Genomic DNA, 27,035 nt, shown 5'->3' with positions numbered 1-27,035 from the left:
TTCTCGTAACATTTCGACTTTTTCTCGTAACATTTCGACTTTATTCTCGAAACATTTCGACTTTAATCTCGAAAAATTTCGACTTTATTCTCATAACATTCCGACTTTATTCTCGAAACATTTCGACTTTATTCTCGAAACATTTCGACTTTATTCTCGTAACATTTCGACTTTATTCTCGTAACATTTCGTCTTTATTCTCGTAACATTTCGACTTTTTCTCGTAACATTTCGACTTTATTCTCGAAACATTTCGACTTTAATCTCGAAAAATTTCGACTTTATTCTCATAACATTCCGACTTTATTCTCGAAACATTTCGACTTTATTCTCGAAACATTTCGACTTTATTCTCATAACATTCCGACTTTTTTCTCGTAACATTCCGACTTTATTCTCGTAACATTTCGACTTTATTCTCGTAACATTTCGACTTTATTATCGAAATCTTGGACTTAGGGTTAAGTACTAAAATGCCGTCGTAATAATCGTAATAATTGATCACAAAATAACCATGATTTTGAAAACCGAGTGTTTTGTAAAAACCATAGTAAACGATGGCTACTGTCGTAAAAAAAAGAAATCAATGCACCCCAAAAACATGGTTAATTTTCGTAAGGGTTAATGTGAGAGTTCACCCAAAAATTCAAATTCTGTCATTATTTACACACCCTCTTGTCATTTCAAACCTGTGTGACTTCCTTACTTCCGCAGGACACAGAATGAATGAATGTTGTTACTGGCCCCCATTCACTTGCATTGGTTTTGTGTTTAACCAATAGAAGTAAATGGGGGCCAGTGCTGTTTGATTACCAAATTACATCAAAATGACTTTTTTTGTGTTCTGTGATAGAAAGTCATAGAGGTTTGAAATGACAAGAAGGTGAGAGTAAATCATGACAGAATTTTCATTTTTGCATGAACTATAACAAAGTCTTTCTTTTATAAAATTGTATGACATCAATGAAAAACTCGTATGCAAGTTATTTTACATTAGCCCTTGCACATCAGTAAATATGTATATTCACAGAATATATACTCTGGACAATTATCTTTTCATACTCTCGACATTTTAAATATATTTTTACACTGTAATGTTATTGTCTTGCTATTGTTTTTGAGTGTGTCATGCAAGTCTCATGCAAGCACACTTAAAGGTCTTTAAAATATTTAAAGGTTACAAAATATCTACTCAACAGAATAATAAAAAATGTACTCGCCCCATTTCAAACCTGTTGGTTGATGTTGGTAACCGAACATTGGCTTCCATTGACTTCTATTGTAAGGACACAAAACCTCTTAAGACATTTTTGCAAAATATCTTCTTTGTGTTCCAGGAAAATTATTTTGAAAGACATGAGCAAATGACAATATGTTTTATTTTTTTATACTTTAAAGTGCTTAAAGTAATATAAATTGTAATCTTCCTAACAATAGCTGTCCTTTATTCAACACCTACACGCACAACATATATCCACATAAAAGCATAATTTTACCTGTCAGGTGTTGTGTGTATAATAATTAGTCAATAATAATATTCACAACACTAAGAAAAAACACTCAAAAACAAAATCAAGAATAACTTTATTAAAGTGACCTTACACACATAAATATTTTCACTCTACATTCAATGCATCCATTCAACAATATATAACAGTTTCTTTCATTGTCCAGAAAACATTTGCATTGTTTTTGCACTATTCAACATCCACTAAAACGTTGCCGATGTGTCATCACATCTAGATATGTTTAGATATATTTTCAACATATTTACTCAGTTAACCCCAGCAACAGTACAATAAGATAAATGTGTGGCAATCGCTGTGCATTCCAACTCACAGAAAGCCGCAAACGCGGCTTCTGAACAGCAGAACAGCAAGGCTATAGATTCAGGTAGTCTCAGAGAGTCTCACAATCGCATTACAAATCTAAAGCTTTTAGTTTCAGGATGTCCACACAAACTTCTCCTATAAGAAAAAGTGGAGAAAATGTGCAAAATGTATACGTTGACATAAAGCTGCTTTAATCCATTTTAGGGCTAGCAACACAGTTTTAAAACCCCCATTAAGACTTTACAGTGCAATCTGTGCATATTTAGACATAACATACATGCGGTACAAAGACTGAATTGATTCAGAGGGAGTAGAGCCACAGCTGACTTTAGTTCAACCACCATCAGCACACAGAAGCGTAGTGATTTTTGGTGGATTCAAGCTGTTCTCTTCTAATAACAGACAAACGCAAACTGTTTTTATGTTTGCACAAACTGAAACTGTCCACAAGTTAAATACGTTATGGAGGACGTTTCAGAGCTCACCGGAGAAAAGTACCAACCATTTGCTCATCTTCAATGCAAAACTGCACAGGAGTGTCCGAGACCACTTAAGTCTCCCTGAGAATCAAATCTTTAGAAAAATATTTCGGTCTTTTAATTTTCACTTTATTCGTAAATAAGGCAACTATATTAATACTAAGGTTTTGTAGAATTACAAAGGGTGACAACCCCTCAAACAAGTGGGTTTTAGGTCTTGACATGCAAAAGAAGTTTTCCTTTGTTGATGTAAACGTGCATCTTGGTGCCTTGTCTAGGCCAGGAAAATATGCACTTTTAGTGTTTTTAAATCTGAAGCAGTTTAGCACTAAAGTGATCCAAAAATGAAACGCAAATTCTAGAAAGATGGTCCACCTTAATCACAAACACTACAACTACTGAATACAATCATTCCACCCCAATTCCATTGTTAATCCTGCTGAGGAAATTCAAGTGTGGTTATTTATTTCACCAAAATAAAGTGCTTAAATTCGTTACTTGACTATTTTATTTGAAATAAGAGTGTTGTTATTGCAAACCAACACTGGTTGTAATTATGGCTTATTTACACAGTAGTAGCCTGGTGATGAATTTGCAAAACTTAAAGTCTAAGAAAATCTTATTTGAAATTGTCCAAACAACCTAACTTTTGGCAATCATGGTAAAGAGTAAAACACTTTTGTTAACACCACATTAGTTGTCAATGACCGTGAGGAGTGCCTTCATGTACATACAGCAACCTTATTAATGAAAATAAATAAACAATATAGAAAAATAAATTAAAATGAAAAAAGCTAAACTATGTTCTTTATTGGACCATTAGATTATTTAAAGAGTACATAACTAGGGGTTTTTAAAGTCCTACTTTGGTTTATGGAGTGTCCAACAACAAGTTTATGTACAAAGAAGGTGTAAAAACACTATTTTTTCTATTTCTATTCACTATGATTTCTTAATAATAGGCAGTTATTCTTAATTTACTTCTTGACTGACTCTCAAATGATTCGTTCCAAAATTCATCTGTCTAATCCCCTCCTTTACGCTAGCCTAGTCAGATGTGATTGGTCAGATGGTCGTGTGCTGTGATTGGTCTACCACGAATGAGGCTCAGTTTTCACGGGCGGTCCTAGCAAAACGTAGGATTCAAAGTCAAACTCCCTTTTTTCCAAGCCAATAACTTTGTTATTCATTCACCTTCGGATTTACAACTTGGCAGACTGCTTACTTTTAAAACACGGCATTACCCAATGGATGAAATGTAATTTTTTATGATCTCATATTATGTACTCTTTAAACATAGATGATTAAAATTAGGTTATGTGTCCCTTACATCCTCCTTTGGACACACACGTTACATATTTCAATATGTGAGACATAAGGTTGTCCAGCTAATAAAAAGAATCTAATTCTGTGAGCAAAATGCTAAATTTGTGTGATCTTATAACGGTCTAAATAGAAGTTTATCCTGTTGATATTAAACACTGCCATCCAGTGGAATGATGATTATATTAGCCAAAGAGATCAGATCTAGATTATTAAAACCAGATCAAGCCTTTTTTAGTGCATGAAATTCCAGTTGTGTCACTGAAATAAATTAACTGATGGATGCAGCATTGTATCTTCAGTTTTCTTTACTCCAAAGCTTTTATGAGATGTCTGAATAATTGTATTACTAGTTTATTTTAAAGAGGTCTTGCATATTCTTGGTCTCTGGTGTTCCATTGAAGACAAAATATCATTCAGAATTGGAGCAACATTGTGTAAGGTTGAGTATATGATGGCAAAACTTTCATATTAAGATGATCTATGATTTTAATATGTTTCTGTTATTCAAAGGTTGCCATCGAATTCCAGTTATTTGATGATGAGATGAAAATAAATCCTTGGGTCTTCTTATCCCATCTTGCAGGCTCTTTTCTGACCAACTATTGTTACACTTCTTCCTGAGTGCAAACCGGCCCCCCTGGACAACTTATTTTTCAAGTCCAAATGAAAGAGTAAAACCAAAACTATTATGAACAGTCCATAAGATTCATCTCACCGGGACTGAACGCCCAAGTTGATTTTTAAGTTCTCATACACCACGTAGCTTATACTGACGGCAGGTATGACCTTCATAAAGTTTGGTGCCAAGCCTCTATAGAGTCCAATAGCGCCCTCTGTCCGTACAATGTGTCTGAAGAGATGGCTCATTGTCATCTGAGGGCCGCCTTCCACTGACGCTGTTAAATACAATGTAAGGAAACATATGGTAAATGGACCAATATCGCAGTTTATTGAGTAAATAACTAGGCGTGTAGTAACAAATAAATAAAATTTAACAAGTTAATAATATTTCATAACATAGCAAAATCAGTATAGTAAACAGTGAGGTAAACTTCTTTAACCAGTTTTTTAGAAGCTAAGCGGTAAAACAACTTCATAGAGAGTAAAGCGATTTACCTTGAGCTTGCATACGTGTCCTCACTAAGGCTAATGGGTAGCTTGCTAACTGTCCACAAGTACTAGACATTGTACCACACGCTAGCAGCACAAACACACCCGGATCAGCACTGTCTGTGGCATACTTCTGCAGCCACCAGTTCTTGAGCGTCTACAAACAGAGAGTGTTACATTTAACTCAATTTAACAACACACATATTTACGGCTAAAAACAACCTTACTTTGCTTAAATAATGTCTTGGTTACGGATGTAACCTCAGTTCCCTGATGGAGGGAACGAGACATTGTGTCGAACCGACAGATGGATATTGATCGACCAACCAGCGATGGAATGGCTGGGGTCCAAAGGTATTTTCAGTCTCCCTGGGGTCTTCGCATGAGGGCCGCTTCTGCTTCCGCCGCGGCTGCTGACGGGGTGGTGGTCTTCTCTTCGACTTCTTCTTCCGGGGGGCGCCTGAGTGGGGGCACCAGAGCAGGAGGGTGTTGAAGAGGACCATGGCCAATCGCAGCGTAGAGGCTATGCTTGATAGGCTCTGTTTGCTCCTTTACTGTCGAGAGAGCTGCTGCTCGACAGTATCACCAAACAGCCCCCCTTGCGAGATGGGTGGGTCGAGGAGGCTGACCTTCTCGGCGTCACTCATCTGTGCATGGTTCAGCCAGAGGTGTCTCTCTTGGACCATTAGTGTGCACGGTAACCTTGGTCCCCCTTGGGCGAGGTCGGTGGCGGTGCGGAGTTCCTGCATAAGCGCTAGGTCAGTCTTACCCTCGTGGAGCTCCCTCAATGCCTTGGCCTGGACCTGCAGGATTGCCATAGTCTGGAGAGAGGGGGCAGCTTGGCCCTCAGCAGTGTAAGCTTGTCCACACAGCCGCCCGTGACACAACGTCTGAATCATGAACCGCCCACACTGAGGGCAGAACTTATCTACAATGGCCGCCCCAGCATCCTGTCCGTCCCCACTCCTCGATGAGTGTATTGCACCCATGAGAACAGTGGGACATGCCACGCTGGAGAAATTTGCTCTTGTAGAGAAAAAACTCGAGCAATTTATGGAACTGCAGAGACGCCCAGGGAAGTCGCTGCTGGAAGGGACAATCCGCTGCATCACGTCGTAAGAATCCAGCAGTATTTTGCGTGAAGATCTGTAGATCTGCTGTTCAGTCATAAGCGAAGGCTCCAAAGAACAAAAGGTGAATGAATGCAGCACGCCGTCTCCATTTTATACCCGGATATCCAGGGGCGGAGTCCAGTATGCAAATTTCATTCGCCAATTTCATTGGCCTGTTTCAAAACCAGTTGAAGTGATAGGTTCTCAAGAGTGAACCCCATCTGTCGGTTCGACACAACGTTGAGAGACTGACAGAAAGGGAATGGCAGATACCTAATGTAATATCTTTCTTACACTTTTCATGTCTTTGAGAAAACTTGTAGTCTTGCTTAGCATGCCATTTACATTTGTATTATTGTGAAGAAGTTCACCTCATAAACTGCCAGGTCTATTCCAGCATACGGGATGATACCCAGCATATTGGGAATATAACCTTTGTAGAAAGCTGCCACGCCCTCCTTCTTAAATATGTGTTTAGCACTCTCCACGATACCATTGTACTGACCCGTCCTTCCCAGGGCAAGTCGGGTTTTTAAAACCTTAAAAAAAAAAAAAAAAAGACATGTGCTCCAATGGATGAATATCTTAATAAAACGTGGTTTGATCTAGAAAGCCTTCATCAAAATCCTATTAATATTACTTTAATTTCAGAAATGGCAGGTGGTTATTAAGCATGGCTGGAATAGAGTTTATAAATAATAATTGTGCTATATAGACATAACAAAGAGTGCGGGTTTAGTCTGGGGAAAGCTTATAATAAATTATTATTATGTAAACCACAGAATGAAAGGTCTTGATTTTACCTCCATTGGGTAGATGGTACTCTGAGCAATAGCTCCAGCCAGAGACCCGGCAACCAACCTCTCCAAGATCCCCAATGTCTCCTGATTACTCCCAATCAGACGTTTGATCTGAGAAACAAACAGCAGAGTCTAAGGATGGTAATGTCAAAGAGAGCACAACCAATTTAATTGTCTGCTGTTTATCTGGTAACAAAATTTTGCTGTTCAGCATTAAGCATGCTAATAATTTGGCATTTTCCTCTCAGTATATGAAGCTCTCATCATCTCTAAAATAACAAAACCCCATTGACTTCCATTGTAGGAAAACTGAAAATGGTAGTCAAAAGTGCCCCAGAACTGTTTACTTTTCATACATTCTTCAACAAGATCTTCTTTTGGGTTCAACAGAACAAAGTCAATTATAAAGTAATTTTTCCTACTTTGGTAGTCCAATTGGGTCCAAGAACTGTTTGGTTATAAGCATTCTTCCAAATGTCATCAAAACAAGTACACGTATACAGATTTGGAACAACTAGAAGTGTGTAAAATTAGTGTTGGGCCGTGAACGGCAGTAACATGCTGCGTTAACGTGAGACTCTTATCGCGCGATGAAAAAATGTCGCCGTTAATCTATTCTCAAAGATGGGTTGGGAGCTGGGTCTATACTACGCAAGTTATGATGACTTTCACCTTGATATTTTAGCGCGGTATAACTAGCTGAATTGCAATGTACCGGGCGAGAACGAGATTTTTCAACTCGCATGATTCGCGCAATTCGCGCCGCCTCATCTCATGACCAGGGCTTCATTCGCGCCGCAAGTAGGTCTATCGCGTCTTTGCATTGACTTAACATGTAAATCACTTGCGCTCTGACCACAACATAACGTTACTGTGAAATTACCACATCAAACGTGACGTGGATGCAGCTTTGAAGCCGCCGGGTTGCTTCAGGGGAAATTTATTTTTAATAAGCTTCCCAATGGAAACATCGACAAGACTAAGGTTGTTTGCGCCTTGTGCAATGCGGAATTGGTTTAAAAAAAAAAAATCTTTCTCTCAACAGGTACTGGTCTAGCTTTAGTTGAAACCAGTAACTTTGTATTGAGATCTAATGTATTATGGCTCCTGTATGACAGGTCGCTTGTTGCTCCCTCACTCTTTGTAAGTCGCTTTGGATAAAAGCGTCTGCTAAATGACTAAATGTAAATGTACTGTAGGAGCTCTTCCAGTCTCAAGTACCACCTAAACGCAAAGCATCCCTTAGCTAATGCGAAAGTAAACACAAGTACATCTTATTGAACATAATTTATTTTCATCACCAATTATCATAGTAGAACAGCTTTCTCAAGCAGTTTGTGATGCATTTTGGAAACAGGAGATGAGCCCTGGTCTAATGCGCCACCTGGCTTGAGACACCCGTTCTCAAAGAATTACTTTTAGTCATCATTTGGGTAGCACACATATTCTGAATGCCTTCGGCAGAATTCAAATGAGCCATTTTAATCTAGATTAATCTAGATTAATTCCAAGATAAAAATTAATCTGTGCCCACCACTAGTAAAAATATATATATATTAGTGGTGGGCATAGATTTTTTTTTTTTAAATCTAGATTAATCTAGATTAACCTTGGAATTAATCTAGATTAATCTAGATTAAAATGGCTCATTTGAATTCTGCCGAAGGCATTCAGAATATGTGTGCTACCCAAATAATGACTAAAAGTAAGTCTTTGAGAACGGGTTTCTCAAGCCAGGTGGCGCATTAGACCAGGGGCTCATCTCCTGTTTCCAAAATGCATCTCAAACTGCTTGAGAAAGCTGTTCTACTATGATAATTGGTGATGAAAATAAGTTATGTTCAATAAGATGTACTTGTGTTTACTTTCGCATAAGCTAAGGGATGCTTTGCGTTTAGGTGGTACTTGAGACTGGAAGAGCTCTTACAGTACATTTACATTTAGTCATTTAGCAGACGCTTTTATCCAAAGCGACTTACAAAGAGTGAGGGAGCAACAAGCGACCTGTCATACAGGAGCCATAATACATTAGATCTCAATACAAAGTTACTGGTTTCAACTAAAGCTAGACCACTACCTGTTGAGAGAAAGTGTTTTTTTAAACCAATTCCGCATTGCACAAGGTGCAAACAACCTTAGTCTTGTCGATGTTTCCATTGGGAGCTTCTTAAAAATTAATATTCCCTGAAGCAAACCCGGCGGCTTCATAGCTGCATCCATGTTAGCAGGTCACGTTTGATCCGGTAATTTCACAGTAACGTTATGTTGTGTTCAGACCAAACGCGAATGGCGTGTCAAGCGCGAGTGATTTATGTGTTAATGCAAAGAGGCAATAGACCTACTTGCAGCGGGAATCGCGCGAATGAAGCCCTGGTTATGAGATGATGAGGCAGTGCGAATGACGCGAATCACGCGAGTTAAAAAATCTTGTTCTCGCCCCGTACAGTGCAGTTAAGCTGGTATACATCCGCGCTAAAATATCAAGGTGAAAGTCATCATAGCTTGAGTAGTATAGACCCAGCTCCCAAACCAACTTTGAGAATAGATTAACGGCGACATTTTTTTTATCGCGCGATAAGAGTCTCACTGCGTTAACGCCGTTGGCCCACCACTAATATATATATATGCTACCTGCTCATACGCCATGAACTTGATTGCAGTTTCGGGTGCTATCTTTAATACGTTCAGACCGTTTCCTCTCCAAAGCGATCGCAATCCACCCTCACGGATCATCTGAGTGAATCCTCCATACATTCCCAAGGTATGGCTCCGTGACGAATGAACCTGCCAACACCATTTCAGCTGTTATGCATTTCATTATCCAATAAATGATTATTAAGTATCCTCGTGCCAAACAATGGGTTTTTTCACAATCAGCACATGAATTTAATGACAAACAATCTGTAACTTGCAAGGTGACCCAAAGAATAGAAAAATCATGCACCATGATTTTCACCATGACTACAGGAGGCACTCCTCCTGTAGTCTCCCAAGAGCAGAAGTGGTGACAGGGGAGCTCACTAACACTTCATGTAGCATGTCTACTGGGGATTCAACCTAAAACCTCAGGGCCACCTGACCGTTGACCTCCATGGCAATGCGATTCTCACTATGCAATGATTAATTCATGGTTCTTATGTAACGAATGCTGTGATGTGAAACTGGTGTTGAAAAGCTCAGTGAAGCTAGCTTGAAAAAATAATAAAAATACAGTGTTCTTTACAGTGATACACTCACCTAAAGGATTATTATGAACACCATACTAATACTGTGTTTGACCCCCTTTCGCCTTCAGAACTGCCTTAATTCTACGTGGCATTGATTCAACAAGGTGCTGAAAGCATTCTTTAGAAATGTTGGCCCATATTGATAGGATAGCATCTTGCAGTTGATGGAGATTTGTGGGATGCACGAAGCTCCGGTTCCACCACATCCCAAAGATGTTCTATTGGGTTGAGATCTGGTGACTGTGGGGACCATTTTAGTACAGTGAACTCATTGTCATGTTCAAGAAACCAATTTGAAATGATTCGAGCTTTGTGACATGGTGCATTATCCTGCTGGAAGTAGCCATCAGAGGATGGGTACATGGTGGTCATAAAGGGATGGACATGGTCAGAAACACTGCTCAGGTAAGCCGTGGCATTAAACAATGACTAATTAGAACTAAGGGGCCTAAAGTGTGCCAAGAGAACATCCCCCACACCATTACATTACCACCATAATTGCATTAATGAGAAATTGAACAGGTGTTCCTAATAATCCTTTAATTGAGTGTACATTAAACTCCGTCTCATACCTGCATGAGAACTTTCAGGCGGTCCAAAGGTGCGGTACAGGTCCGAGAGACAGCTCCTGCCACGCCTCCTGCTACAAGATGTCGCCACCACATGCCTGTTTTCTTCTCCTCCGCCGTAAACTCATCAGGGACTATCATACATTCACCCACGTCAAATATCTAAATGGAGAAAATTACATAATGCAGTATTAGAATACATGAATTTACATTTACATTTATGCATTTGGCAAACGCTTTTATCCAAAGCGACTTACATTGCATTATCCTATACATTTATACTTAGGTATCAGCAATCCCCTGGGATCGAACCCACAACCTTGCGTTGTTGACGCAATGCTGTTACCACTGAGCTACAGGAAAGCTAAATATGACATAAAAAATTTGTTACACCAGTCATCAATATAATGCAGAAAATTAAAGACAAGGTTTGGTTAAAGCTGAATTGTGTAATTTTTTTAATTGGGGTATGCAAAAATATGCAATTAAAATCTTCATACAGCCTCCCCAAACAGGCAGTCCTGTCCCAGAGGACTTTTTCTGTTAACCTAAATACAGGTACCAAAAAAATCTATGAGATGTCTCAGGAAGGATCCTGTGAAACTATGTTAAAAGGCCATTACGTCAATGACGTCAACAAACCGTTGATCTGTTTAACAGGATCAGACTGGATGACTCTTTGTCCCACCCAGGGTATTTCAGGTGTGAGGAGGCAAATTTAACTTAGTGGAACTGAATCACGGTGAAACTAAAAGTGCTATGAGCAAGACCATTCAAAAGTAAATTGATAATAAAGTTTTAGAGATATGTCTAGAACCTGTCTTCCAATTTTCTACGATATAGAGTTAGAACTTGTTACTTATTGCACAGCTATACAAATCAGCATAATCACCTACAAAGACAACAAGTCTGGATCCTTTGACACTTTCAACTGGAAAGCTGTACGTTTTTTTTTTTACCGTGGAGTGTTTCCAGTAGAGGATGATTTCAGGAATGTTTTCAGCCGGGTGAAGAAGGTGGTAATCTCTCCATTCATTCCAGTCAATCGTCATTGTGCCGTTTTTATCCATACTGAGTAGAGAAAAAACAGACACCAACTTAATAAAATGTCTTCAGGCAATGCTTTGCCTCTTGGTTGCTTATTTAAAATGATAAGACTAGCTCATGTTTCTGAATTTTATAAACTTAGATAAGGAAATGCAATATAAGACTTGCACAACAAGTCTTCCAACAATACTGCACAGACAAGCTTTTAAAAATGTACTTCTTAGGATAATTCACATGCAAAAAAACATTACAGTTGTATGTATTACAGTTGATAAGTTTTCCAGAAGTAGTAAAAAATAGTACATTTAAGTAAAAAGATGTACATTTTTTGAATATATAATTGATTGACATATTTTAAGAGCATCTCCTTTTAAACAAAAGGAAAAACCTTCACACAGCAAAATAAAACAGAATGGAGGACACTGCAGGTGAAACCCAAATGCAAAGCAAGCCAAACGTGCAGGCAAAAGACCACTACTTACTACATTATAGGGGCCCATATATGGCCCCTCCTTATTCTGATAAGATGAGCAGAGAGAGAGGGGGGGGTTGGATCCCAAGAAGGAAAGAGTGATAAAGAGCAGAAAGAGAAACCGTGTAACGAAAGACATTCACACATAAAGTTACAAACACAGACAGAGAACAGGACTTTTAGGACGGAGTTATGACATATAACCCTGAGTCACACTTTGTGTCACACACAATTATCCTGACACATGTCATAAATAAGTGTATAAAATGTTGACGTTTATAATTTGACTTTGATCGAACAATGTTAAAAATGACCACAGAATGGCTTTGAGTAAGTGTGATGAATACAGACAATACAGTGAATTCAATGTAAAGGTCTATTGAAGGCAAGTGCTCATTCCCCTGGGCCACCTCAACAGTACAGATCAAGTCTGGATTATTTCTGAGTGGCAAAGTGATTGATAATTTACCTCTTGAGGATCTTCTCAGCCTGTTCTTCAGATATATGAACCCCAAGGTCTCTTAATGACTGCATGATCTCCTGGGAATCTATATGACCTACAGAGAAAAACGATTTAAGTATCCTATAGAACAAAATCTCTGCACATTCATACTTTTGTTGCAGATGCACTTTTCTCGAACTTGTTTATGACTATTTGTGTATGAAATGCTGACAGCCAAAAACAGATGAAACAGCAACACATTGAAGAATTCCCATCGTCATATGGATAAAAATATACTTGACAAATATCATATTCCTTGTATATCATATATAATATTGCAATATAAATAATAAATATTAAATTCTCAAATTCTTCAACGTTTGTAGTCTTATCAGTATGTATTCTATAAATTTGATAATTTCCGGTTTTCTAATTTGCTTTTTTATGTAAAGCTGCCTTAAAACCTTACAACGTTAAAATTGAATAATAAAACGATAGATAATAGTTTCATCACAAGCAAGAAGATTTTTTTGTTCACCTGCTATTCAAACTAAATCTGCAAAAGAATGTTTGTATTTTTATTTAAACAAAAAAAACTTTTACTTCAAATACGTAATATGTCACAAACTCTACAGTTCTTACCGTCGTTCTTTTTATCCAGACTCTTGAAGACCAGCCTCAGTTTCTTCTCATGGTCTCTCAGGTAGTGCACAAACTCCTCAAAGTCTAACTGACCATCCAGGTCCTTGTCTCCAGCCTTGACAACTTTCTAAAACACACACACAAGCACAATAAATGAGAGGAATTCACATCAAAACATCCAGAATTAATGTTAAGATTGTTTTAGGTCAGTGAGCATGTGTTTTTCAGGGTGTTAAGCTAATGGAGACTACAGGCAGACATATGTTCTTTGTTTGCAGTACAGAGTATTGAAAGGACAGTGAACTTTCTCGTGTGCATCAGGGTTTATATGGCCCATTCTGAACATGTTTGACATTAGTTTACAAGCTCTCTGAACCACTGAAGGTAATGGATAGAGATGGAAAAGAAGAGTTAATCATTAACTTGCAGATGAGAAACAAAGGATATTATGGCTTAGATATTGCAAATAGGCCGGCAGGCCTGAAACCTGCTTAACTAGGTTCTCATATGGGCATAATTGATAAGGTGTTCTGTACACTATTTTTAGTCACTATCTGAAAAACAATAAACACCCTACCTATAATAAATCAGTGCGGAGAATGTAAAATATGATACCCTTTTAAATGGACAGTTCACCCAAAATTCATTTACCCATCCTCAAGTTGTTCCAAACCCGTGTACATTTTGTTGTACATTTTGAATGTTAAATGTAAAGTTTAAAAATGTATGCATCATCATTTACTCACCCTGTAGGCAAACAGTTCTGGGGCACTATTGATTCCCACAGTATAGAAAAATACTACAGAGTCAATGGTGCACTAGAACTCTTTAGTTTCCACATTATTCAAAATATCTTCTTTTGTGTTCAACAGAAAATAGATGTTCATAGTGTTGGAACGACTCAAGGATGAGTAAATGATGATGCATACATTTTTGGGTGAACTTTACATTTAACATTCACCACACGTAACAGTGATCACACAACAGATTCCTTCTATTCCGATATTTTCATTCTAAAATATAAAACAGGTTATTGTCAATGAAACAGAATGACTTCAAACCCAACATTTTTGTTTCCACTGTCACGACCAACTTGTCTGCAGTTGAGCCTTCACAGTGTCCGGATTAAGTGCAAATAAGACAGCTATCTTTAACCTTCTTTGTACTGGCTGTGCTGTTTGTCAAATCCCAAGTGAGCACTGTCAGACAAATGCCCAGATTACATAAGGAATATTTTTTCCAAAATCTGACAAATGATCTGCCTTGAAAGAAATAGAGAGTCAGTTAGTTTCAGTAAACTACTCTCCTTTCAAAGATTTATCAGCTCTTTTGTCATGAATTCATCAGTCATATAATATAGATTAAATTCATTTATTCAATTATGAATTAAGGCTGGACATGAATGGAGAGAACGCCAGACGTACCAAACTGGCTTAGAATCAATCAAAAGCAAACAGACGGCAGACCGGGAAATATTTTAGTTGTAAAACACAATACGAATAACGTACCTTTTGCCATTTTCTGTATGAGGTGAACTCGTCCGATGGAAGAAATAAACTCAGCTTGAAAAGAGACTTTATATGTGCTGGTAAACTATCCGACTCGAAATACTCAAATTCTGTCTGTTCTAAAATAGGCACTGGCATGTAAATACACAAGCACAACATGTTCAAAACTGAATACTAATAATACAAAAATAAAGAAAACTCAATGCACAAAGAATTAGACATCCAAAGTGAACCCAGCTCACATCATGAAGCTCTCTGTATTGTAATGCCGGTGTTTCTCACACATGGGATTACAGTGACCATAAATCCCGCCTATTTCAAGGCTTGTACTGCACACTGCAATGTGATAGGTTCACAGCATATTACCTAGCAGAGGTTATTGGTTCAATAAGACTAAAACTATGATCTTGTAACAATATAAAAAAATAAAATACTTTGTATAAAATGGTTTGTTCTCTAGAAAAACAACAATAAAATAAGATCAGATTTTCTAAAAATGTGTTTAAAGCGCCCCAGGTTTAGAATCAGAAAATGAAACAATGCAGAAATTATCCTGACAAAGATTCAATTTAGTTTTTACCACAAAAAGGAAACCTCCTGATTCAATCATTTCAACATCAGGATCTGTTGAAATTCTGTCTAGACACTTAACTTGGATGTTCCAAGAAGGTCACTGCATGAGAAAACCTTTAAAGTTTGCTAGATTTGCGTTTTGATTCTCTCTGCAATACCTGCTGGAGATCCTTAGGAGGCGCCACCATAATCAGCACTGTGGTTTTCTTTGTGGATGTTGTGCCTGTGCTTCCGTCTTTACCGACTGAATCTACTGGTACAGCATGTTCCTTCTGTCCTTCCTTTATTGCGGTACCTTCTACACGTTGTTCCTGAAGTTCATCTGGCGGCACTGTGGTACCAGGCTCACACACTGTGACCCCCAGAATCCACTGGGACATTGAGGACCACATTTTCGTCAGCATTTCCATCAAGACGCTTCAAGTCTATTTGCGTTTGAAAATTTACAAGTTTGTTTCTTTGATCATTGCAACATCTAGCTTTGGTGTGCAAATGTCAGTATTATGTCAATCTTCATAAGAACTAAAATTCATAAAGATGATAAGTATGTTTCCGTGTTTGCAAGAGAGAAACCGCTAAGGCCGGCATTCCCGGGACGATATGGGCAGATGAGAACACAAGCACAGAGTTTCCTCAGCTCTCAGGCATATCCGACACTGTTCCCAAAGTAACCGGTGACCACATGAAAACTTTGAAGCACCTTCAGAAAAAGAGTCCCAGTAAACCTCATCTCAAAAGTCTCAAAATCATCCTCTACCAGCTTCAACCACAATGAAATTTAAAATAAGAAACATGCAGCAGTCACTCTTCAGAACAAAGTCATTCACTCTTCAAGTAGCTACACAGAAGCTCAAACTCAAGACAAAAAGCCAACTTAACTACTGAATCCCAAAATCCTTTGAATGAATCAGACTTTAATATAGATTCTATGTTTAAATGTTCCTGGTTGTCGGTGCCTACAAGCTGCTGCAGGTTTGCTGCATCCATAGCCGGCAAAAAGTGATGCAGAGAAAAAAGCTGCAACCTCACTGCAGCTGTGCATCTGCCAATCAGAGCGCTCCACACTGGTTGCCCCTGCTTTCAGAAAATACAGGCGGCCAATCAGAGGATGAAATACAGCCATTCTATGGCTCTAACCCACCCAGCAATGAGGAAATTCTGCTGAATGATTATCTCTGTGTTTTTTATAGGATGTTCTGTCATCATCAGGGTCTCCCAGGTTATGTCTCAAGGTTGTTTCCATGCATTTAATTCCATATATTACAGTTGTTCAAATCATCCATTATATTCCTTTCACCTGTCAGTTTCTAGAATCTATTCTTTCAAGTTCTTTCAGGGCTTGACATTAAGCATTGTCATGTTGTTGTCCTTCGGACAAGTAAATTTGTCATTCACTTGCCTGAGCAAAAATAGAACTTGTCCGAAGATAAAAAAATATATATTTAATTTGAAGTATAAATTTATTTTTTTCAAGTTTGCTTATAAGCGTTTTTTGTTTACATATATTTGTTTTCTTTTCCTAAATTTAGCATATTTTTTACCATACAAAAGAGGTATATTTGTCCACATAAATTACTGTAGTATACTATTGTGTTATTTACTAGAGTATCTAGGAATTTTACTGCAGTTTACTAAAGTGTTTTTGAACCTTACTTTAATATACTACAGTGATGACTACATTTTGTATATTGACTACAAGGGTACTACAATTTCCTGTTCAGTGTTCAAGTTAACAGGACTTTTGTTTTTGACGGGAAGTCAGGAAGACATTTGAGTTTTAGTGTTTTGATGACAGCTTCACTCAAACAGTAAAAAGCTCGTAAAATAAACTCTCGTAGCAATCCTGGAGATGAAGTTCATGTGTTTATATCCTCAGAGTGCAGACACAGACAAATCTATGACCATCACCCATGTAGTATGTTAAACTGTGCACCTCATTCACTCAGACACGCAGAACAGCTAACGTTAACATTAGATGACGTATATAAATAAAAGGATTCTGCATCCGCAACTAGTTACAGTATATTGACTCAATGCAGTGCATCATTGATTATTATCACGAACAAATGCAATTCATAAATAATGCACCTTTTCTTCTTATTCTTAGCACAGACAGATTTTTTCGTAGGGCTGTTTTTTTTTGTCTGGCCGGGCCGGGCAAGTATAATTCTCTCTTACTTGCCCATATACAAAACATTTACTTGTCCTGGACAATCAGAGAAGCCTAAATTACAAGACCTGTCTTTGTCAATGCATCTACAGAGAAGAGGATGCATTTATTTTTGCAAAAATGTCTTCCTCTCTCATTTGAAATGGCGGTATTTCAACACAAGTCATTAGAAAATAATTACTTTCTATTGATCAGACTGAAACTGCTCCAAAGCAGATTTCCCTAAGGTCTAAGATTTTCCTGTCTCAGAAATTTGAGGTTAATTTGGGGGTTTCGGACACTTTTTACTCCTATTTCATCCATATAAGAGAATATAAAAAATTGCCCAAACACACAAATGCTTTCCCTGTTCTCCAGGGGGCCCTTGTACTCCTAATCTAATGAATATGTGAAAACAGAAAGGTCCCTAAATTATTTACCCACTCCTACAATCGTGAAGAGGAGATCTAGTTGCTAGCTATTGCTGTCCTTTATCTAATACTTAAAATAAGCACTATGCATCTAAATATCTGAATTACCTCTCATATTCAGAAAATTATAGATATGTTATTGGTTTAAACTTGGTAATAGTGGGGTTAAAAAGACAGCCTTAATTTAAGCATATAGCCACTAAGAAATTATATTTTTGATGCACATTACACATTAATGTCACATCAGGTTTATGTCATCTTCATTCACAGTCTGTGACACAATAAAGCAAAGAGGTCAAAGGACTATTGTAAAAGATCACCATTTGAAGTTAACTAGGTGGAAGATTATTGACAGACCATCTGATAAATAATTGCAGTGTAAATTTCAGGGGAGAATTTGCATAGGTTAAGGAAAAAAAATATAAGACAATGTCTTGATCCTGTCCTTCTTGTCGACTGTTTTTCTGGTTTTGTAATCAGGGTCATGACAGTACCATGAATTTGTGCTTGTTGTCTTATGTGTGGAAGCATGTGGTCTTTGCTTTGTTTGCCTTGTGCCATGTGCTCTTCTGTGCGAGTCTCAGACCTGCGAGAGGGTTCTTTGTCAGTTTAATCACAAGACACACCCTTTGGTCACTAGATAGGAAATCACTCAATAAAACAGACAGATTCACATAATCTCTATTTTAAGTATTTTAAATACCTTTCCTAGATACTCCTTAACTATAGCACACATATATTATATTAAATACTCAATGTATTCAGATAAGACAGATCAAAGTAACAGTTTTCTACTTTCAGTATCTTGTTGCACAGGAGAAAGTAAACAAATATGTTTGTTCTTTTCTAATGATCAAAGAATCAAGTGAATACAGAAGAGAAAGAATTCATAGGAAAGCTGTCCTTTGCAACAAGATTCTGATTGAGTACAACACTTATTCGTTGATCCGTCTTGTTGTGAAAATACATGGAAATATATATCCTTGTTCTTGGAAAACCTTCTCGCTAAAGGGATAGTTTAACCAAAAAATTGAAATCTTTCATGAATTACACCCCCTACTCCCAAGTTGTTTCGAACCTGTATAGATTTCTTTTTTCTGGCAACAAAAGGAGATATTTTGTGGGACTGTTAGCAACTGAGATTTCTGGGACGCCATTGACTACAATTAGAACTAGAGATGTACCGATTGCAATTTTCTTTGCCGATTAAGATTTCATTATAACTGAAACCTGCCGATTCTGATTTTATATCCACAAACTATAATTGACAGTATATAAAAAACATTAACTTTTCTTCAATACACATTTGTTAATATTTTTTTTTCATTACATAAATTATTGACCATTACAATTTCTCTAAATACAGTTCTACAACCTGCATTAAATTACAGAATCTTCTCTTGCCCAAATAATTTTAAATTGAAGAACTCTGTAACTGAAAATAAGTATAAATAATAAAATATAACTTATATATAACTTAATCACATAATCGACCTTTTTCATTTTTGTACTCTCACAAAAGTCTAAGATAAAAAAAATAACTTCAACTTTATTCGTGTCTGTTTCTGTTTATGAAACTATCATTGCTTAATTTTTATTTTATTTCTGAAATGATTTGTTTGAGCCATGAAAGACAGCAGTCTTGAACGGATGTTTACTTGCGTATTTGACGTTATTGATCGCGTCACTGGCAACATACGATCGGCTTTGAATCGTCAAGACCTGAGACTGACTGGCCGGTCACGACCAATCATGCGAAAACCGGCCGATTCTGGTTTCTGACCGGTCAATCGGTGCACCTCTAATTAAAATAGTTGTCAAAGGTGGTCCAGAATGTTTTCTTTTCCTAAATTATTTCAAATATTACAAAACAAAATAGACACTCCCAGCACCACTAAGAAGCTAGTCCCAGTCCTTTATATGCATGTATTTCCGTTTGCAAATAAAGCTGAGGTATCCACCAGGGTAATCCATCCTTGCGCATTAAAGTGCCAGTAGTTATTTTTGCCCTCTGCAACTCAAGTAGCACATGATGTTATGGTTCACTTGTAGTGCTGTTAAGTCTTTACCTTCATGATTAAACATGTAATTACACTGTCTGTTACAATGCTGGGCTGTCTGAGCAGTGCACTGCTAAGAAATTTTAGCTGGCCTCCTACAGATGAACTTTCAGATTTATGAAGTGGTATTGTTAGTTGTCAAACAAAGTAATTGCTGACATGCAGAATTTCCAGCGAGACAACCACTGTCCAAAAATTGTTAAGAAACATAGGAACTATAAATTTATGGTGCTACTAACATCTGACTACTGACACCAAATTTGCGTGGTCTGCAGAACCTGTTTTTATTATAAGCTGGTAAGTGAACCATCAACATCCGCTCAATCTGTGAGGCACTAATTTAAAGCTACTTGAAAAGTATAAAAGTTGTCCTTTAATCAACCTTCCCCTTCTCAAAGAAAGAGAGGGGGAGGAAAACTACTGTGTGGTAAATATTGAATGACAGAAGGTCTAGTGATTATTTGGCTACAGATGCAGGCCACATTCCATGTTAACCAATGAGGTATTCGCTGATATGCATGACACTCTTTAAACATGCTGCTCACAACAAATTTATCTAGAGTAACTTATTTAAGATGAGCAGTGGCTCCCTTCACAAAAGTAGATAGGAATTCAACCTGTACTGTGTACTCTCACAATACAATACTCCAAATCAATAATAGGGAAGAGTCACGAATTTTCGAATATTCGATTCGTTTTTTAATTAAAGAATTTCAAATAGTGTGTGCAATCTTAAAAAAAAAATGCTGTGTTTTCACGCGTAACACGTTCATGTAACCAAAGGGTGGCGCTGCCAATAACGACCCACCTTAAACCTAAAGGCTGACAATAAAGAGACAGTAGAGGAAAACATTTTCCCACAAGAATTGGTAACGAAGTAACGCACACTGTAGACCCGCGTTGCATAACGGAAACGATAAATTGAGACGATTTCAAAAATGTATTCTGTGTGGGGGTCCTTTAATAATATGAGTGAGAATAAAGTGCAGTGCAAACTCTGGAATGCAAAACTGGCTATCATAGATCAACAACTACGATGCACAGTCATCTGAGGGCGAAGCACCCTGCAGGTCCATCCACAGGTCAGCAATCAGTTGCTAGTTTATGGTCAGAACAACCAATTTGGATGCCAGACGGGCGAAGCAAATAACGGCTCTAATTTACTAAGATGATCGCTAAGGATATGCTTCCGATCGGCTTTGTCGGAGGAGAGGGTTTTAAAAATCTTATGGAGTCTGTACAGCCCGTGTTTACTGTTCCGTCTAGAAAAACGATCACTGCCAGACTGCAGAAACTTTTTCATGACAATAGAAACTGAAGCCTTTTGAGCTATTAATTCATGAAATCGCTCCGAACTGTTAATAAATGACGTCATTCGGCTAATATGTTTTAACGCGTGTTAAGTCTGGTCTAAAATCTTTATGGCTTTAATATATTTTCTTTGATCAATCGCACTGTTTTTTAGTTGGTATAAATGTGCATGCTCATATTTTACAAGGAAATGTCCTAGTATTATGAGCAGTTGATTCTGATCGACGTACTGTTAATAAGTGCCGTCATTAATATATTAATGTTTCAGCACGTTATTTTAATGTATTGCTTGATGTAAGATTGCCTATTCCACAATAAATAAAGCAGTGTGCCGTCATACGGATTTAAATCGTAAATGTTCTCTCTCTCTCCGTCTGTGTGTGTGTGTAATACTGTAAGTGCGTCCATGTGGGGGAGGGGTGCGAATTTCGAATAATTTTCGAATAGTTCTCATCGATCTTCGAATATTATTTTTGCTTTAAATGCCCATCCCTACTAACTTAGCGTTAAATCTTTTATGAGAGAATGCAATTATAATAGCAATGATAATAACAACAATAATCATATAATTACAGTAATGTTATTAATTGTTTTGCAAAGTATAAAGCTCTTTTTCATTAACTCTTTCACCGACATGGTTGATTTATCTCGTCATTTAATGTTTTTATTACGGCGTGTGTTTATAAGTGTTTATACTGTTGTAAAGCAGGTGGCGCTGTTACACACATTAAGTACAGAAATACAGAGGTACAGAATCCCCAAACCTAGAACGTATATTTCTTATTAGAGGTGCTGCGATTGATCGGTCGCCGATCATAATCAGCCGATTATCACTTTGGGAAGTATGATCGGCGGTCTCTAAAAGGCCGATCAGATGACGCAAAATTGGCGAGACATTTATTTTACGCGCTATGAAAATGGCTTCACCGGCCTGGCAATTCTACAAGGTGTGTGAAATAGACAATCCATTATCAATCTGAAACGTGTGTACTTTGCGAATTCCACGATGCGGGAAGCACGCAAAACATTTCTACACCAGCAACCTCTTTAGACATTTGAGGGCGAGTATTTTTCAAAGTTAGCCTCGCGCAGAGTGAGCGGGCAGTTCGGCAGCTCGAGCGCCACTCAGCTGCAGAGATCTCTTCAACCGAAAATTCACTTTTTTCTACCAGTGATGGACAAATCTGAAGGCAATCTGTCATTTTGACGGACTACAATAAAGGCGATTTGTAATTCCCCTATTTATCATTTCGTGTCATTAGAACGTGATCGTGAATGGACTGAACGTGACTGTGAGCGGCAGGAGGTAGACTATCGCTAAGGGACGTGTGTTTCCTATTCATCAGCTTCCTCACTCATGCCTGGTCAGTTTTGCTAAACGCGCATGTGGTCAACAGAGACTCGAGGTTTATAAGCATCCATCACTCCCCGCGTCCCGTGCACGCATACACACAGGCCATCTTTACAGAGTTTTTACCTCATAAAATAGCGTCTTTTTGGATAAATAAAAGCTTTCAGTGAGTGGAAAAATGTCTCTCACTGCGTTTTCTCTGTTCAGTGAGCGGCAGAAGCAGCACATATATGACCAAACCACAGCTTTCTTGCGAGTACAAAACACCTTTTACAGGCACATGTCATTGTTACTGATTGGACATATGAACATACACATTTGCTGGTAATTAGATTATTATTTTATGTTTGACAACAGAAACATTGAATAATAAATGAAACGTCTCTCCTCAGCTGTCAGGAACAGAGACATTTTTAAAGCATCAACACTACTGCAAGGACAGTAAGAAGCATGAAGAAATATCAGATTATCAGATAAAATAATGTAATAAATTTGCTTTGATCACGGCCACTTTATATTGTGGAAGACAAAGGGTTTCTGGGACTCATGTCACAGGCTGCTATGTTTTATGAAAATATGTGGTAACACTTTCCTTGAAGCATGTATGTTTAATGCATTATAAAAGTAGTTTTAAAGCATTGTAATGCACATTTTAATGCATTGTGTTGTTTTATAGATAATTTGTTATTACCGTTAATACATTATAACAATAAGCAATACATTGTTACACTACACATTTTAAATTGGTTATAATTCTTTACAACTACATATAATGCATTACAACACACATTATGAATAATAATAATGGATTTCACCCTTTAATAACTCTTTATAATGCATTATACATACATGCTTCAAGGAAAGTGTTACCAAATATGTTACCTACTAATATTCATTTGTTAATTCATGAGACTTTCTCTTGTGGTACTGAGAAAGCTTCAAATAGCTCCTGTAATAGGTGATCGGTATCAGCCGACACAGCTTTCAGTGATCGATGATCAGTGATCGGCTTCAAAAATCCTGATCGGAGCACCCCTATTTCTTAGCGGTTTTTAAAGATTGATCTGAGTGTAATCTGGGAGGAATCATTGAGAAAAAACTTTATCTCAGCTGTTTAATCAAAGTGATGCATATTTGAAGAAACCTACCCACATCTAAGGGGTGATCAAGATTGAAGAATAGGCTTTCCTTTGTTTAAAAGCAGAGACTGTTCTTTCATAGGACATATTGTTTGTAGGAGTGATCAAGATTGAAGAATACGGTTTCCTTCGTTTAATAGCAGAGACTGTTCTTTCATTGGACATATTGTTTCTCCATATATTCTTTACAGAAATTGTACTGTGAGCCATTAAAGTTTGGTGATAATGTTAAAAAACACTGGTGTAGGTTGGCAACTTTTTTTTTAAAAGGCTGGCGGGGAAAGAGTTAAACTGAACTGTTGTCATAAAAATGCTGCTTAATGCTTCTGTCAAGAGATTTGTTTACATTTAAAAAAGAAAAATGGGTCTGTAATGTACCTGATTTATTAATTTTTATTTGTATTTAAAAGTTTGTAGAGAGTATTTGTGTGAGTCGAGTTGGACAGAATCAGCAAACTTAAAGAGAGTAACCAGTTGGTTCAAGTTCATTAAAACAAATTTTAAAAGCTGAATTGATTTTATTCATTACGTAAATGATGTATAACTCAATGTTTTAACTAATTGCAAAAGCTGAATAATCAATAAAACCTACCGATTAGTCATTGATATAATAGCCGATTAGTCAATTAATCTGTTTTATAATCGTTAGATTAATCAACTATCAATATAATCGTCTGTTGCAGCCCTAAAATGCTATGCAAAACTAAACAAGTAAGACACTTGCCGTGAATGACAATTTTATGTGGTGCTGATAAGGAAATATCTATAGCACTATAATTGCTCAGTCTTTGTTGCGGGGTATTTTTTTAGGATCTTAACAGTCGGCTTGGAGGTACCGTTTACTTTATTTATTATCAATATTATAAACAATAAAGCCATATATTCTTGTCAGATCTGGGTTTTGTTACCGGGAGTTAGAGAAGATTAGCTCGGTTTCTCCGCTGTCGGCTGGTTTAACTTGTTAAAAGTTTAACAGACTTTTCAGTAAAATAGAACAAGCCTACATTTTTTTATCTTATTAAGAATATGTAAAACAAATGAAACAATATAATTATAACACAGACTGTCAATATATTCACTGTATGTTGCGTTTTGTTCATTTTGTTTTGTATGTTTTCTATTTGCATTATCCCTTTGTGCATAGGTTTAAATTCAGTTTTTATGTATCTTTCTAGATTTTCTAGATTTGAAAAACTATATGCATGATATAATATTAGTGCGTTATGAATATTAAATGATAATTATAAGCTTGATATGAAATTGTAACAAAATAAAAACTTAACACATTACGTCTTTATTACCTTCATTTAAATAAACAAATATTCGAATATATGTTTTTCATGAGCTCAAATATAAAATTGAAAAATGACTATCCCTAATTTAAACCCTGCCCCCCAAATAAATACAGCACCGACATGCTCACTGTAACACAAACACGCAAATTGACGAAAATGCATAATAATCAACACAGCTTCCTATCGGCGAGGCATATCTGTGTTATTTTCTGTATCGGCCGATGCCGATAATTAATTTATAAGCCATTATCTACCGATAATATTTGCCTGCCGATAATATCGTGCATCCCTTCTTAAAATGTTTAACATCTTTTCACATCATGTGTTTTTGCATCAAATTATAGAGCGGAGTATCGATAAAAGTATTGATAAGTACCGGTATCGATAAGCAATATTTTTGATAAGTTGACCATGTTAATCATGAAAAGCCAGCACATTTAACATTCTAAAGATGTCAGAATGCATGAAACAGCGTTAAATCACCCCTGTAATGATGCAAAACTTTCCACATGTTAATAGTAGTTTTCCTCTGTCTAACCATACCTGCCTTTATCTAATTGAAAACAAAAACGTCTGCTTCAAAACAATAGGCATTATACAGGAAAAAGCATAACAATATTGTGGTGTGTACGAATTAGAGAATACTATAGTAATCTATTTGAGGAGTAATACCAATCCTTTTCACACAAGGGAATAAAAGGAAAGCACAGATGTCTTTTGTGGCATTGTGTTAAGGCAAATGTCACGCAAATCAGCTGGTTCAGTGAGGGTGCAGGTATTTTGGTTTCCTTAACAACAGCTGTGCAACAGCTGTGAAAGTAAGAGCCATGTGAATTAATTCTAATTATGTCCTAACAATGTTTTATAAGGTATTTCTATTATTTACAATAAATACAATTTGTTAGTTTGGTTTGCTGTTATGTATAAACCCATACAATTGGAAAAAGCACCTTCCTACTGACCAATAATCTCATTATAACTACCTGTTAGTGTCTATATGCATGAGGAAAAAAACATGTAAATGCTGTGGATTGTGTCTATTACCAATACAATGATGAGCCATCAGCTGTTTTACCAGCAAAACCACTGCAAAATGTGTTTATGTACTGTGTTTTTAAACATATTCCAGTCAAATTCAATGCTGTTCAGTTTGTTCCCATCTGCCAGCTAACAATACACCGATACAACCCTACAGTCTCACGGCACATTATAGTTTCCATTAAAATCAATTCCATTAAATGCATTAGGATGCCTGTGTTGGTTTCCGCATTGTTTATTGGATAAATTGAAAATACTCACCATGAGTTCATGTTCAGTGCGATGAACGCCCAGCTTTTTCAGCCCTATGGTCAGGTCGTTGATACAGATGCCTCCATCTCCGTTGACATCCAGGATCTGGAAAAGCACTTTCAGCCTGTGCTCCTGATCGGGACCCCCACATACCGTGCATTGGTGCGGGGAGTCGCAGGACTCGTCTTGGCCGTGCTCGGAGTGCGATGTTGCGGGATGTGTTGAGCTCAGAGTCACGCCACCACCTCCAGGATCTGAGCCCTGAAACTCAGAGCGGCACTGACAGAAAACACCACTGAGCAACGGAGAGACACGCGACCCTCGCTGATGCATATCACACACTCCAGACTTCTGAAAACAGCTAAACACGTCAAGCGAGCGAATTTGCGCAATCGTATGAACGAACGTAATTTACGTAGAGTCTGATCTTGGACGGGGTTTGTCACGCGATGCCACTCGGCGACTAACGATTTCAGTTTTGACAGATGTATTTTACGATTAGCTAGCTCCAAATTATTATATGGGTTATCTGTTCCCTCGAGCGTATTTACTTATGTGTGATATGTAGCGGATTAAGTTTTAAAATGTATCGCTAAAAGCCGGGCATAGCGAGCTCCCGCGTCAGAGAGTGATGAGCTGTCCCGCCGATGCCTCGGCGCCGTTATGTTTCTCTCGTATCAAAAAGGCAAAACAAAGTCAGCGTTATCCTATATAAAACTCGATCTTTTTTGCGTTGTGAAAATAAATCCTTGAAATTTATGATGTTTTAAGGTAATCCGGTTTGAATTGGCGGTCTAAATGACAGCTAACGCAACGAAAATGCCGGTAGACCGGGCGGGCGGAGCCTCGTGCTACACAGGAAATGAGTAC

The 27,035-nt window shown here is 37.5% G+C and overlaps 1 protein-coding gene across 2 annotated transcripts; it reads right to left on the bottom strand.

The window, feature by feature from the left end:
* Positions 1-1,567: 1,567 nt before the first annotated feature.
* On the bottom strand, positions 1,568-27,035 carry slc25a25b (solute carrier family 25 member 25b). 2 transcript variants are annotated; one of them, XM_056745550.1, is made up of 10 exons: positions 26,175-27,034; positions 13,059-13,185; positions 12,444-12,531; positions 11,415-11,526; positions 10,459-10,617; positions 9,291-9,443; positions 6,663-6,770; positions 6,231-6,398; positions 4,754-4,904; positions 1,568-4,533 (listed from the first exon to the last, which is right to left on the bottom strand). In XM_056745550.1, the coding sequence occupies exons 1-10, from the start codon at positions 26,496-26,498 to the stop codon at positions 4,349-4,351; spliced, it is 1,575 nt and encodes a 524-aa protein (XP_056601528.1). In that variant the 5' UTR covers positions 26,499-27,034; the 3' UTR covers positions 1,568-4,348. The 2 variants fall into 2 exon arrangements, 1 of the variants encoding a protein (XP_056601528.1); XR_008906467.1 differs by lacking the exon at positions 1,568-4,533 and adding an exon at positions 4,975-6,107 and having other exon boundaries at positions 4,773-4,904; positions 26,175-27,035.

This window comes from Triplophysa dalaica, chromosome 4 (assembly GCF_015846415.1).
Source record: "Triplophysa dalaica isolate WHDGS20190420 chromosome 4, ASM1584641v1, whole genome shotgun sequence".
Lineage (NCBI taxonomy): Eukaryota > Metazoa > Chordata > Actinopteri > Cypriniformes > Nemacheilidae > Triplophysa > Triplophysa dalaica.
Note: the sequence above shows the minus strand (reverse complement) of the source record. Positions and strands in the feature narration are given on the sequence as shown.

Excerpts from the sequence above, each read along its gene's own strand:
- slc25a25b (XM_056745550.1), bottom strand. The coding sequence starts at position 26,498 with ATGCATCAGCGAGGGTCGCGTGTCTCTCCGTTGCTCAGTGGTGTTTTC. Across the intron at positions 6,771-9,290 it reads AGTTCATGGCGTATGAGCAG|ATCAAACGTCTGATTGGGAG; the intron begins GTAGCATATATA and ends TTTGTTTCTCAG. Across the intron at positions 6,399-6,662 it reads GTACCATCTACCCAATGGAG|GTTTTAAAAACCCGACTTGC; the intron begins GTAAAATCAAGA and ends TTTTTTTTTAAG.